General features: G+C 42.0%; 2 protein-coding genes across 2 annotated transcripts; both read right to left on the reverse strand.

Moving 5' to 3' along the window:
* Window positions 1-201: 201 nt before the first annotated feature.
* Window positions 202-9,254, reverse strand: znf598 (zinc finger protein 598). The gene is made up of 12 exons (XM_026165594.1): window positions 8,869-9,254; window positions 7,434-7,546; window positions 6,748-6,877; window positions 5,887-6,098; window positions 5,563-5,780; window positions 5,375-5,468; window positions 4,807-4,994; window positions 4,626-4,704; window positions 3,638-4,524; window positions 2,599-2,764; window positions 2,355-2,502; window positions 202-1,395 (listed from the first exon to the last, which is right to left on the reverse strand). Exons 1-12 carry the CDS (start codon window positions 9,040-9,042, stop codon window positions 1,021-1,023), a joined length of 2,784 nt encoding a protein of 927 aa, XP_026021379.1. The 5' UTR covers window positions 9,043-9,254; the 3' UTR covers window positions 202-1,020.
* Window positions 9,255-10,278: 1,024 nt separating this feature from the next.
* Window positions 10,279-13,757, reverse strand: slc25a17 (solute carrier family 25 member 17). Its single transcript, XM_026163725.1, has 9 exons — window positions 13,511-13,757; window positions 13,024-13,084; window positions 12,863-12,929; window positions 12,559-12,710; window positions 12,245-12,361; window positions 11,982-12,130; window positions 11,584-11,679; window positions 11,359-11,447; window positions 10,279-10,614 (listed from the first exon to the last, which is right to left on the reverse strand). The coding sequence occupies exons 1-9, from the start codon at window positions 13,562-13,564 to the stop codon at window positions 10,461-10,463; spliced, it is 939 nt and encodes a 312-aa protein (XP_026019510.1). The 5' UTR covers window positions 13,565-13,757; the 3' UTR covers window positions 10,279-10,460.

Consider the following 13,757-nt stretch of genomic DNA (forward strand, 5'->3'; position numbering starts at 1 on the left):
TGATTTTACTTGAGTACGCAGACCGAGTGTGGGTGGAAACAACGATGCCTTCAGCTGAATTTGTTCATCATAACCATGCTGAATTTGTTCATCATAACCAAATGTGTAGTCAGAAGTGGAGATCTCAATTGTTACCATCTTGTTTCTCCCATGTTTAAAAAGACAATTTGAACAAAACTGTTGAGAAATATACAACAAGACTCATTGTTCAGTTCTTTAATTTCCTTTTGAAACCTTGTGCAACATCATGGCCACATTTGTACCAGTCCATAAACAAAATTATGAAATCTACTGGTGAGTTGTGCAAACGGAATAAAAGAGAATGGGGTTTATTGAAAGAAAAAAAAAAAAAAAGCATTCAACTGATGAATCCATAATTTGTTCCAATTTCTGAAGCAGCTCACTTTCTGACACACCATCCTGAATGAGGAGTCCATTCACTGACACTGTTGACAGGCCTGCATAGAGCAATGAACAATTAAAAGCAATTAGACAGCTATAAATATAAAGCTAAATATTCAAACTGAACCTCTTATTTAACCAAGCAGCACAGCTGGAGACTCATGCAGACTTTATCAACTTGCCAGAGCAAGGTAAAAAAGAAAGAAAGAAAAGAAAATCAATATAATATCAGCATTAGGGAGCGTTGCATTCTTCAAGTAAAAGCCCTGGCTCGCCTCTCCGCTTTCATTAAATAAATTTAGAGTTCTGATTAGACGTTGCCGGTGCCAGTGCCAGCTGGGGACGTCCTCAAGCGATGAGAGTTGAAAGAAGATATAAGATGTGGCGACCCTGTGCATCTTGAATTGTAAACCAATCACATAAACCTATCAATATTAATCCCCATCAAAGTGGAAACACCATGAACCATCTTCTTTTGCTACACTAGGCCTCCGACTCCTCCCAGAGGAAATGAGCGGCTGCTTTCCCACACCGGCTGCTGCGTGGCTGTGTCAGAACCACAGAACTGAATTCGCCTCGCAATGGCAAACGGACCAGAGGAAGGCTGAGAAAGGGGGGCTAGCTGATGATGCGGCTAATCGACTGCAAAGAGGGGAACTCCTCGCTCTCCGTGATGTGCAGGGTCTTGTGGGAGTTGAAGTCTTTGGGGGCCAGCACCTGTCTGCAAGTGGGGCACACCCGGCAGTCCAGCTCAGCTGCCATGTTAACCGCTGTAGCAGGCGTCTGCCAGGCATTCTTCTTGTTTTTATTTTTCTTTCCTCCTCCAGCCCCAGACTGCTTCTCCAGTGCCTTACAGTCTCCGTGCGCAGTCAGAAGCTCCTGCTGCTTGCCCGTGTCCGGTAAGAGCACAAGCAGCTCATTGAAGATGCGGTTAAAGCCATCCCCAAGCAGGTCCTTACAGCTGCGGTGGTACTGGGCTGCTGATATCACACCCTGGAAAGACAGAAAGGACATATGAGCAAAGTAAACAAACAGGAAGTGCCAAATGTGAGGAGCAGGTTCTTTCAGTGGGCTTCTTCTCGTTTGTCATTCATGTTAAATAAAGACATAGTCTTGGGAAAAGGTAAGCCCTAACAAAATAACCACTGGGCTAAACATTTTTCACTCAACACATGGAAGCATTATTATTATTATATTATTAATAATAATTAATATAATGCAGAAATCAGCTGCAGTTTTGTTTTACTGATCGACTACACAGTCCTACAACCAGGGGAGTGGCACTTTACATCCACATCTGTCCGAACTAGAGCAAAATATAGAGGTGAAGGCTTTAATGTAATCCAATCAAAGGTATTTAAATTTATTATGTTTGGCCAAAAAAATCGGATTCAGAGAGAAAATAAAGTTGCAGCCATAAAAATCCGGTAGTACATGCACATACGTATTCACATTTTTAGCTGGCAGCACATTTCTTTATAAATGTGGAAAATCATGACATCATTATAATGAATTCTCTTGATCTACTCTATGGTAATCACGCACACTACCCTCCTGACTCTGATTAACGGTGCTGAATAATGGTTGTGTTTATGTGCAAGATTACGATGATGTACGCTAACCTTTGACCTTCATAATCACTTTATCCTCATTTGAGGACGATAAAGCAGTGACAGTTATTATTTATTATGTCATAATTGATGTATAAGACCAAATACAACTAAATTCTTACCGATTTAAGTCAAAGTGAACTAGAATTTAAAAAATAAAATAAAAGTCTGTCCCTGAGATACTACTTCTCACAACTCTTGGAGGGATGCACAACCTTAACACAGAGCTGTAACCACTTCAGGGGCATTTAAAGGGGACGGGGAACAAAAAACAAAAAACAAAAAAAAACCCAGACACAATATCCATACCAACAGAGTATTTAGCTCTTATGTAGTGAGTACCTGTCTGAACTGGGCAGAGTAGTTTTTGAACTGGTTGAATTTTGATTCGTCATCATTGAGGTACTTCCTAATGGACTGGATCAGCTCCAGGTTCCTCTCGCGGAAGTCCTCTGGCACCAGGTAACCATTGCTCGGCACTTTGGGAGGCCTGGGAACAGACAAAAAACACTAAGTACCAACAAGGCCAACCAAAAACCTTTGTGTCAAGCAGTGATCATGTAATGTAGAAAAACGAGAGGCTCACAGGTTGACTACTGGGGGTGTAGACTCCACCACATTGCTGTTGAGGGGGATCCCTGTGAACCCTGGGGGAGGTTTAGGGGCTGACATACCCAGGCCAGGTGGAGGCAGGGGCATGGTGGAGGATGGGGCTGGAGCTGAGGCTTTCATTGGGAAAGAGGTCTTAAAGCCTGAAAAACAAAGAGATCGTGAACTTTGAATGATGCAGTACCAACTCTGAAAAACAGTTCTCAGGGTTTTAACTATAAAACCAACACCGCAGTGTTCAAACAAAATGCTTATTTGTGAGGCATTTATACGGTTTTACAATAGTATAACATCATTAATTTGATGAAAACCGAAAATTAAGTCAAATCAAAGCTCAGAGCTCAGGGTTTAAATATTCACCTAAGAACATTTTGAAGAGCATGTTCACAGCCGGGTATAAAAAAGTTTTAACCAGTTTCCCTCTTTACAACAACTGTGTGGTGGGTGACTTGTTTGTTGTTTTTGTTTTTTTAAATTTAGGGATGTGGGTGCTTTGTAGTAACATCTGGCTAAAAAACAAACAAACAAAAAACCCCAAACCAAACCAAAACATTAGATTAGCCAAACCGTTCACTAAATGAGGAGTCAAACTCTATGACTCTTCTTTTATATGAAGTCTATGGAAAACCTTAGCTGTCTACCTTTTTACCACTGCTTGCCGGACCGCTCTCATATCAATCAAATATCATATTGCCTAATAATGAAACATTCCTGGTTTCCAATCAACCACACAACCAAAGAACAGAAATGACTTTCCATAATTCTTATTGACTCTGTTTATTGTAAGAGCTAAGTTGGAGAGTTTCCAAATGATTTCCAGGAAGTCTTCCCCACCGCTTCTTTGTGATGGCAGCTATCAGTCATTAAAGCAGCTGTACATTCAGTTTTAAATGTATTAGTCGTTTGTAGTTTGAGGTCCTGTAAAACAGACCTGTATGGTGGATATATTGGGTGGAAAGAAGCAACAGTACATGTAAATTGATGATAAATGAATACTGTGGATTGTTATTCCGTACCTGGTGGTGGATTTTTGGTCATGAGGGCAGGGAACTCCTCCTCTTGTTCATCTGCAGGCTCCGCATTGGGATGATTTGTTACGGGAGCGTCATCTTTGCTAGTGGGTGGCGATTGCTCAGCGTAGCCGTTAGCCAGCCCACTTGTAAGTGCCGCTGTCACAGGACCGGAAAGCGGTTTGTTCCACGTTTTCTCAGGAACATTTTCCTTTTGTGCCGTTGTTTCCACTGAGACTGGATTTACAGTTGTTCCCAGGTCTGATGTTGTAGTTGCAGATGTAGGGGGAGCAGTTGGGTTCTTCGGTTTTTTCTTCTTGTTGGCTTTTGGGGTCGGGAGATCGGTGTTGGGGGTTGGATTTGAAGCGCTCGGGGTCACAGCTGGGTTTGAGGATTTGCTGCTGCCTGCTTTAACAGTTAGCAGAGAGGAAATATCCAACATGGTGGGCACTGAGCGGAACTCCTGCTGCGTCATTCCTCCGCTTTCATCGTCGGAATGAAGGGGAGAGTAATTTGACAACGCTTTCCCGTTCTCACCCACTTTCTTTTTCCTCCGTGAAGACGACGAGGATGAGGAGGAAAGGAGCTGAGGGCCAGAGGATACAGAGGAAAGGGGTGGGGGAGGTCTGGAGGAAGGAGTAGGCTGAGTGTTGGGTTTAGCTGCAGATGTGTGGTTGGACCAAGCAGAGGTGGTACCAGCTGCAGGTTTGGGGGCCCGGACTCTGGAGACGAGAGCAGGGAAATCCTCTTCTTGAAAAGAGGACGTCTTCTTAGGCTGTGCAGAGTAAGCTGGAGTCATGGGGGTTGTGAGTGTGGCAGTTGACAGGCTGGGGAAGTCGTCCTCCTTTAAAGCTACGTGGGATGGTGCAGTCACTGCAGGAGCTGGCTTTACACTGCAGGGACAAACAAAAAACAGCACAAATAACAGATTTGTGTCACACTATGCTCACATACACACTGAATAATGAAAACGTTGTACTCTGATGAAGCTTACACAGCTGCAGCAGCTGTGGCTCCCAAAGCTGGGAAGTCATCTTCTACATCTCGCGGGTTCTGGCTCTTCATTGTTTTTACTGTTAAAGAGGCAGAAATAAATACACTAAAACTAGCAGACAAATACGCCTGACATCTAGCAACCATAACCATTATGTATGTTTTTTCAGTTTACTTTTTACCTGGAGGTTTGCTCGCTTGTTTGGCATGTCCGATCGGGTGTCTGAGCTCTTCTGGTTCTGGTCTCTCGGCCCTCTCCTCTCTGCAGTGTTTGGGAGCGCTCCTCTCCTGCACTGCTGCTCTCTCTTCTTGTCTTCGCATTGCAATGGATGCCCTCAAAGCAGCTTCCACCTGCCTGTCTTCCTCATTTCTGTGCAGACAAGCAGACAAAACGGTAAAAAGCAAGAAACTACTCCCACTCTAACAGCTGCTGAAGTTTTTTTAAAGTAATATACAGATACACAAGCACGCAAACACAGTAACAGCACAATGTGAGACACCCAGGTGCAACAATGCCGTGCAGTCATTCTTCAAATGTTTTCCATGTCTGTCTCTCAATACAAGTGGATGCTCTGCAGTCCAGTACTCATGCATATAACTGCACCCATCCATCTTTTTATATCCTGCAAAATTTCCATGTCACAGACAAAGACGAATGTACCCTTTAACAACAGCCATCTCTTCCAATTCTGACAGCTCCACCACTAATGCTCCCTTCCAATTAACTCGGAGCTGGTCATTTATACTCACCTCGAGTACCTCCAGCTTTTCTGTCCCCCGTGAGGCCTTCCCCTTCCTCCTCGGTTGTGACGCACCTCCTCGTAGTCCTCGCCTGTCACCATACCTGTAAGAACGCATGTGTTTTGATCATCTCAAATGCCAAACAGAAATCCTGGTGGTATGGCAATACAAAAACACCACCGTCTCGACCGACCGACCTTCATTTCGCCTCTGCTGTCTTGGGGCGTAGTTAAACTGCAGGTCGATGTGGCGGTTCTGTCGAGCCTCTGCTCGGTTCTTGCTGTGTGCTGCAGCCTTGTGAGCCTTGTAGTCAATCTCGGAGCGAAACGCGTGAGTGAACTGTTCTGTGGCGCAGCGACCTTCCTCGCACAGATAGTGACTCTCTCTGAAGTGCTCACTCAGATACTGGTAATCACTGTTGGTAGCACGGTTAAAAACAAAAGTCTGGTTTAATATTCTTCTACATTAGGTAACAAAAACAAAGGAGGGTTTGTGTGGATGGGTGAAAGGGTCACACACACCTGTAGTACTCCTGAGAGCCGTCTGCGTCACAGAAGTGGCAAAAGTAGTGATCCCTACGCAGGTGTTTCAGCAGCTCATCGTTATCAAGGTAACGGTCATCGCAGAACTTGCAGAGCGGGTGGCCTCTGTGACTGGTGTCATCTGGGTCTCCATGCGCTCTGTGACGTGCCAGCTCCTTACGATTATACCACTTCCGTTCATGGGAAAAGATCTGCAGGGAAAGAGTAACTTTTAAAGTAAATAATTATTCAGGAGATCAGCAAACAAAGCTCTTTATCAGGATATTGACATCTGTCTTCTTTATATCTGGCTTCCTTCAACCAGCCCTTATTTGCCTGCAAATGTAAGTCTGTCCAACTCACCATTTTTATATGCAACAGCAACAAATGCATAAAAAAATAATTGCAAAATTTGTAAATCTGACTTAATGGTACAAGCAAAACCGTTTAAGTTAATGACCTGATGCACAGCACTTTCAGTTATCAACAGACAACTTGAACAACGCTACGGTTTCTCATTCGGTGTGAAAAGCAATACATCAAATAACAACCTTAAAAAGGAGGGTGAATTTAATACAATTCAACAACTGTATTGTGTAAGTGCTTTTGTTACCATTTAGTAGCAGATACTGTTGTCAAGGACAATGACCGAATGCCTTCAAACTGAAATAGAGTAACTAACTAAACATTCATATTTATATCTGAACACTGTTGGTGGTAGCTCCAGTAAATTAAAATGAAAAAGACCAAAAAGAACCGTTTGTGCTACAAAGTTTCCATGTACATTTGGCCAGTCATGTAATACTGAGAACCCGATCAGACACCCCTTTATTTACTCTTTAGGGATGATGATGATGATACCTTTAGATGCTTTGTGCAGAGCTTGCAGCAGAAAAGCTCATGCTGCTTCCTCATGTGCTGCTCAAGCTCCTCAAACCTGGAGAAAACCTTGGGCTCTGAGCAGCGGAGACACTCGGGCAACAGCAGATGCCTGACAGACACACATCGAGGAAAAGTTCAGTCGGAGTCAAGTAAAAATCAAAAGGGGCATGAAAGGCAGTTGGATACAGCAGGAAAAACCCAAAATTCAAGCCAAGTTTTTGTTTAGTTAAATGACAGATCAGATTGAGGAGACTTCCTGCTAAAGCAAGTCATTTATACATTTGCAAATAAAAGCGCTCACTTTAGTCATCACACAAACTTAGACTCACTTTAAAAGCAATCAAAACAAGAACACAGCATGGAGTGTTCAAGAAGATAACACTAAAGGCTTTAAAAGCTGACTTTTAGTTATACCGGTTTATACACATGCTTGTATACATTTACAATATGACCATATACTGAGACAGCAAGAGCACCATCTCTAACCACACATAGCATTAGTTAATACCAGCATGGCTCTCTATACACATTTCCATTGTATTTTTCAAGCAACAGTTCAGCTATATTAACTGTAATTCTCTTACTGCTATTTCTGAGTTTTGTAGTATAAATGAACTGAAATGCCAAAGAGCAACACAAGCACAAAGAATAGAGACATCTAGTACCTGTACTGGGCATAGATCTTCTCATCCACAAAATAGATGTCATACTTTTTCTCACAGTGGAACTGCTGATAGGGCAGAGAATGAAAGGCTTCCAGTTTTTTCACAAACACCACCTGAAAACAACATGACAGTCTTATTAGTAATAACCTGTGGTAACTGGAGGAAGATGATTGTTTTAGAAATAGAAAGCATACCAGTGATGTCACACAAACACCTACTGTAATATCACATGAAATGATGCACGAGCAAAACCACGTCAGTACAGAGGATGCATACTTGGTACGCGTCTAATCTAGGCAATTCAACACAGTTTGACATTACAACATCCAGCTGTTGGGAAAGTTTACGTCCGCTCATCATGGCCATGAATGTCGTGTTAATTTAGTGCTGAAAGGTTGAAATGCTCTCTGTAATCCTGGCTGGATATTTGACTACTATTCTTGACAAAATTGTTAGACTTCAATCAAATTAGTCAGTCTCAGAGTTGTTTTCTAAGCACAGTCAACAAATGCTCAGTGGGGCTGAAGTAGGGACTTTGGGAAGGCCATTCCAGAGGCTTATTACTAACCTGCTTTATCTATTCTAAATCCAGTTTTCATGTGTGTTTGGGATCATTGTCCTACTGGAACTGTGTCCACATTTAACCCTATCTTGTTTTATCAAAGTCATTAAAGATGTGTGCTATACAATCATTTTACCCTGGAGAAAGAACGAAATCATTTATAGCCCCAAACGACCATGACATTAATTCCCATAGTGAGTGGATGTAAACTTCTGATCACAGGTGTATTTGGCCTTTAGGGGAGTGTTATGAGGCCGGGGCCACCGTCCACTTGTTTTGACTCATTCCGTCATCTGCAATCAAGATTCGGAATTTATTCAGGGCTGACAGTAGGCAGACATCACAATGACCTCTAAAACTATATCAATTAAACATTTATCACAACCCAGTAATAACAGGTAGCATACCAGCGCCGCTAAAGCTCATGCTAAATTGAGAGGTGACAGCTAACGTGTTCAATTAAAAATGTATTATAGAGTTTACTGTCACCCTGGCTAAATGAGGTATACCCATAAACGTCGGATAGACAAGCACTCTGTCATCAGCTCAATTATAAAATCCGGCTTCTAAACCAACTCTTTCTGACCAGTGTCAGTCTAACAGATAAGCTAACTTATGCACTTGCTAATATTCGCTAGTTAGCTTAGCTAAGTTAATGACAGCTAAGGAAAAAGTGTTCTCCACAGTGGGTACGCACAATGAGCTGCCACCTCTTTTTTCCCCTGGTGACTATTTTAATTGATTCTGAACACAGTTAGGATGCCAACACACAACTTGTGCCTACTTTTATAGAGTAAAAACTATGAGAACGCTACGGCCTAGCTAATGCCACAAGGCTCCATCCTCGGGTTAACGTAGCAGAAGAACGCGCACCTTGTCGAGCTCCTCCCGGCAGACGGCGCAGTACTTCTGATCGCACAGCACCCTCATCTTGGTGGAGCAGCGGTAACAAACGGGATGGTCGCATTTTCCCAAGGCGAAGATCTCGACCTCTTGGCAGCACAGAACACAGTTCTTCTCCGCGTCTTTTGTCGTTGTTGAGTCCATCTTGGTGAAAAGGCACAAGTCAAGCTTAATAGTTATTTGGGAGCGCCACAGAGCTGAGGTGCTTACGTAATTATGAAAGTCTACTGCCGCGTCACGTAAGTGTTACACCAGCGATCAACACACCACAGGGATGGACCGAGCGCACGCTGCAGCGGTGCTTTTACCCATCACACCTTGTGGGATCTGTGCGAGCCCCACGTGCGTACCTTGGTGGGAACCGGTAAATGTGCTGATAGGAGGTGTTGTACTTTGGAAAACATTCATTAAAGCTGCGGCTAAAAACAGCAGACTGAAGCTACAATTCACGCGGGCCCACCTTGGAATATATATATGTGTATATACATATGTATGGGAAGGAGGATCTTGAAGTTGATGCATGCGCATATATATATATATATATATATATATATATATATATATATATATATATGTATAATTTTTATTTTAAATCGTTGTATGGTCTAGATCATGCTGGTGGTGTATATTTTCTTGCCACACTTTAGGCCCATTAATACCTACTGCTTCCAGTTCACCTATGCATCAACTTCAAGATCCTCCTTCCCACTTTCACAGACCTTCATAACCTTGCTCCTTAGTATTTATCTGATATTCAATGTCTTTTGTCTATTCCACTTGGGACTCCATGGGACTCAGAACCTTTAGTTGCCCTGCCCAAATACTTTGCAATGCACTTCCACCTGATACAGTTTCCTTTAAGGCCTTCAATGTCTGTAAAATGCCCTCATCTTAAAAACTATACCTGCCACCAGGTCATAATAAAACTGCTGCTTAAAATGTTTGTTTGCTGAGGGCCATTCCAAACCAAGCCTGTCATCTGAATCAAACACATCCATGTTGAAAGTAGCTGTGTTAATAAAGCTTTGGTTTTTAACATGAATTCTTGTGCTTACGTTTTTCTAATTGCCTCTTAAAATCTTTGTATCCACACACTCATCTTTTTTATTCTGCTGCTGGTAAACAGGAAGTTATTCCTACAGTTATTCCTACAGTCAGGTCCACCAAGGATTTTCTATTTGTGCTTCTAAAGAGATGAGTCAATGCCGTAACCCAGATCTTGGTGCTCTCTTGTGTCTATGGATGACTTGGAGACAGAACCCAGAGAGACAGAAGAACTTTTCTGATTTGGCTGTTTCCAAAAAACACCCAAAACTTTGCACTTCTCATCTTCCACATAATAAAACATTACCTCTTTACCTATAAATTCCCAAAGGACTCTTTAGTTTGTAATGTTTTATTGGATGGCTTACGCAAGTTACAGTTTCACCTTTTTAAAAAAGTGACTGGTGTCCAGGCAGGTGAAGCCCCCGTCACTCATACAGTCTGTCAGCAGTGATTTCCATTGCTCATCTGTCCTTTATTGTGGTCAAGTGTGCAGGATTGTTAAGTGTCTTTGTAAGCTAGCGCCTCTTGTAGTGGTTGTTGCTCAGTCCCATCACTCTGAAGGTGCAGCTTGCGATCTTCTCGTAGAGAAGGAACATGAGAGCAGCAGTCAGCACCGTCTGCAGCAGTTTTGCTTCAAGGCCTTTAAAAAGACCCAACATGCCATACTTCCTACAGAAGAAAACCAGCATGAAAACGTTAAAGAACAAGAGGTGAAAGAGCAAAATTATTAATATTCAGTAACTCAGATGATACATCACGAGGGCCCAGTGATGAATGCCCATACTCCATATAAAGCATACTCCCTAATTCATAAGGTTCGATCAAGGAATTAAACCAGGGATTATTTGCTTGTTATGCTGGATATAATTAATCTAATTGTTAAAATATAAATGCAGAGATTATTCAGTGTGTTTTCCTGATGAGTTCTCTAGAGTCTGATTGTACAGTTAGTTGTATATAATTATTACAGATGTGTATGGTAATGCATTTGCAATGGTTTCTGTTGTAAATAAATAAAAAAAAATAACGCAAAAAAAAACAAACAGAGCAGCTTCTGTATGCATACAGATTTTTTTAAATACCAAATGGAGCTATTTTTTTCATCTTGTTCTTCATAGTAATTCTAACCCATGTTGCCTAGTATGCTCTGTTTAAATGCAGTCACCCAAAATCAAACAGATTCTAATGTGGATGTAACAAAACCCAAAACCATATTTGGGGTTCCCATCCAGCCATTTTCCTCTCCTTATCCAATTCAATCACCACTTTTTCATAGAACGACAGCCAGACACAGGCAAAACCTCAGAGAACACGCTAGTCAGATGGCGGCTTCAAACCCAGGACCTTCTAACCCATATGTCATGGTGGCAATTTGCACTGCAAGTATGTTAATATGCGTGTGTAAACACTTACCTCACCCTGTTGACCAGCAGACACTTTATAGTTCTGAGACTGGACAGCAGATTTGACTTCTCTGTCGATGTGTTGTTGTACTGTCCAAACTGTGGTGATTGAACAAAAAAGAAAAGCATCTCTGAGATTAATGTTTTCTTTGTTACAGGTTCATACATTCACAAATCTAGCTACTAAAAGATTATATGTGTCACTTTAAAAGTGATCAACAGAATGCAGACATACCCTAAGAATGGACTGTATAGTCTGCAGTGGGTATGTCACAGTGGTGGCGATGGCTTTGGCGATGGCCCCGATCACAAAGACCTCCAGTGATGACAGCTTTGGGCAGAAAGAAGAACCTGAATCTTTTGTGTATCATCAGAGGAACAAAAGTATCCCAAAGGTGAAAGTTTTGAGTTCAGATGACCTCAGTAACAGGTGTAGTTTAAAGTTTTACTCTGCCTATCAGATTTTCCTTAGCTAATAAACATACCAACAAACGCTGCGGTAGTGTCCAAAAAAGTCTCAAAACGTGGTGTTCAAAAGATCAGGGAACACATGCAGAGCCACTGAACAAATCATGTGAACAGAATTACTAACCAGACAATGTCTGCATACTTCCCTTCCCTTTTCTTACTCACCTCCTTGGGAATGCCTCTCCTCAGCTGCCTCTTCAGGCCCTCATAAATCATGAATTGGATAGCGGGGTTTAGCACCAGCAGCAGGGACGGGAAGGTCCCGTTCCACAGTGCTGCGATGCCCTCGTCACGGATGATCTGCACAAATGCATCTGCAAAATCAAAACAATTTGGAAACAAACGCGCGAAAGAGAGAATTTGTAGTATGCACATGTGTAGAAGGTTTGCACAAATACTCATTAGAAGAAAAATGTAAGGTCATTTACCCAGAATCCCAGAGTAGTTGGTGGGATGGATGTCTTCATTGTGAAACTTAGAGCCCTGGAGCTTCAGTCTGGTATTGACAACCCACAAAGGGGTGGTGACAAGTACATTTACAACCCCTGGAGAGACAAAGAGGCAGATGAAATTGAATCTTTACTACCGGTTTCAGCATTTAGAAATGTAAATAATGTAAACTGGTTTTATACACTGTGCAGAATAGGCTACTAAATAGGAGTTCACGCTAGTCATTCTTAGGACAAAGGTATGAGGGACTCGTCTGAAATTAGATGGCAGATCTTGCCAATGACCACCTCACCTGCTGCGATGCCTATGATCAAGTCAGTGCTTGGTGCTGACTGTTTTCCTTTCAGCCAGCTAGCCTTGAGGCAGTGGAAGCAGTAGAAATAGACAAAGTTGGAACAGCACAGGCTGCAGATGACAGGGAACCAACCTCTATAGGGTGCCAGTCTGAATTAGGGGGCAGAGGTAAACACAGGAACACATCTTAGCAGCCTTCTACTGCTTGAAAGACTGTATTTTGATGTTTGAGGGGATGCGTGCAAATTTATTAAAATAGTTTTGGCTTGAAACACATTGAGATTTTCACTATTTATACTCACAATCCTTCCTCTTTCACAATTTCTGCCAGAATGGCTGGAGTTGATTTGGCTTTCCTGTTTTCATCCACTGAACACAAACAGATGGGGATTTTCTTTCAGTAAAAACAAAACAAAAAACCCCAAAACTTTTGGAAATGAGACTGTGATTTCTGCTCTCTTACCCTGGAGCCGTAGTCTGGCAGTATCAAGAGGGAAGAACACTGTCATTGCAGTCACACTTCCCTAAAGGGGCAACAGTAAGAAATCCATGGCATGCCATTTTTTTGACATATGGAACAAATCCTCGAATGAACCCCATATAAAAATCAAGCAAGTTACAGGAACATACATGTAAACGGTTTAAAATGCACACTAGGATCTAAAATAAGACGTTTTATATATGATTGTTATTCAGTATTCAATTCGGTGCGTATAATAAGTTACACGTACATAAACATTTCGCCGAATAAAGAGGTTATTATTATTGTAAACACTTCCACATTTACAGCTACATTATCTACTATTTATTGTTTTTGGTAAAGTTGGGAGTGGAAATTGTTATTTTGAACTGAGCTCTGTTTGGATAAAGCATATAAGAAGTGACGCTACAGCAACTCCCATTTGTGACTTAAAATTAAGCAGCGCATACTGAAACTAAGATCAACTTACCACTGCTCCTGAGACAGCATGAACCAAACTCTCATACGAGAAAACCTCGCTCATTGTCACCGCCAAATTGAGTCTGTTACATTCAATAATATTCAATATTGCCTTGACAGCCTAATAATTATTATTACAGCCTCCTTTCTCTTGCTAGCTGTTCTTGTTTGCCTCTCTCTAATAAACAGCTCGCTTCCTCGTTTCAGACTCGCGCGATGGCTTTAGGGAAATGTAGTTCTCTTCGCCCTACACGTTC

The sequence above is a fragment of the Astatotilapia calliptera genome, chromosome 4, assembly GCF_900246225.1.
Source record: "Astatotilapia calliptera chromosome 4, fAstCal1.2, whole genome shotgun sequence".
Taxonomy (NCBI): Eukaryota; Metazoa; Chordata; class Actinopteri; order Cichliformes; family Cichlidae; genus Astatotilapia; species Astatotilapia calliptera.

Bases quoted from the DNA above. Each gene is read 5' to 3' on its own strand.
- znf598 (XM_026165594.1), bottom strand. From the start codon at position 9,042: ATGGACTCAACAACGACAAAAGACGCGGAGAAGAACTGTGTTCTGTGC. The intron at 2,765-3,637 runs GTACGGAATAAC...TTTGTTTTTCAG, and splicing joins GACCAAAAATCCACCACCAG to GCTTTAAGACCTCTTTCCCA. The intron at 2,503-2,598 runs GTGAGCCTCTCG...GTCTGTTCCCAG, and splicing joins ACACCCCCAGTAGTCAACCT to GCCTCCCAAAGTGCCGAGCA.
- slc25a17 (XM_026163725.1), bottom strand. From the start codon at position 13,564: ATGAGCGAGGTTTTCTCGTATGAGAGTTTGGTTCATGCTGTCTCAGGA. The intron at 12,930-13,023 runs GTAAGAGAGCAG...GTTTGTGTTCAG, and splicing joins TGCCAGACTACGGCTCCAGG to TGGATGAAAACAGGAAAGCC. The intron at 10,615-11,358 runs GTAAGTGTTTAC...TTTCTTCTGTAG, and splicing joins CTGCTGGTCAACAGGGTGAG to GAAGTATGGCATGTTGGGTC.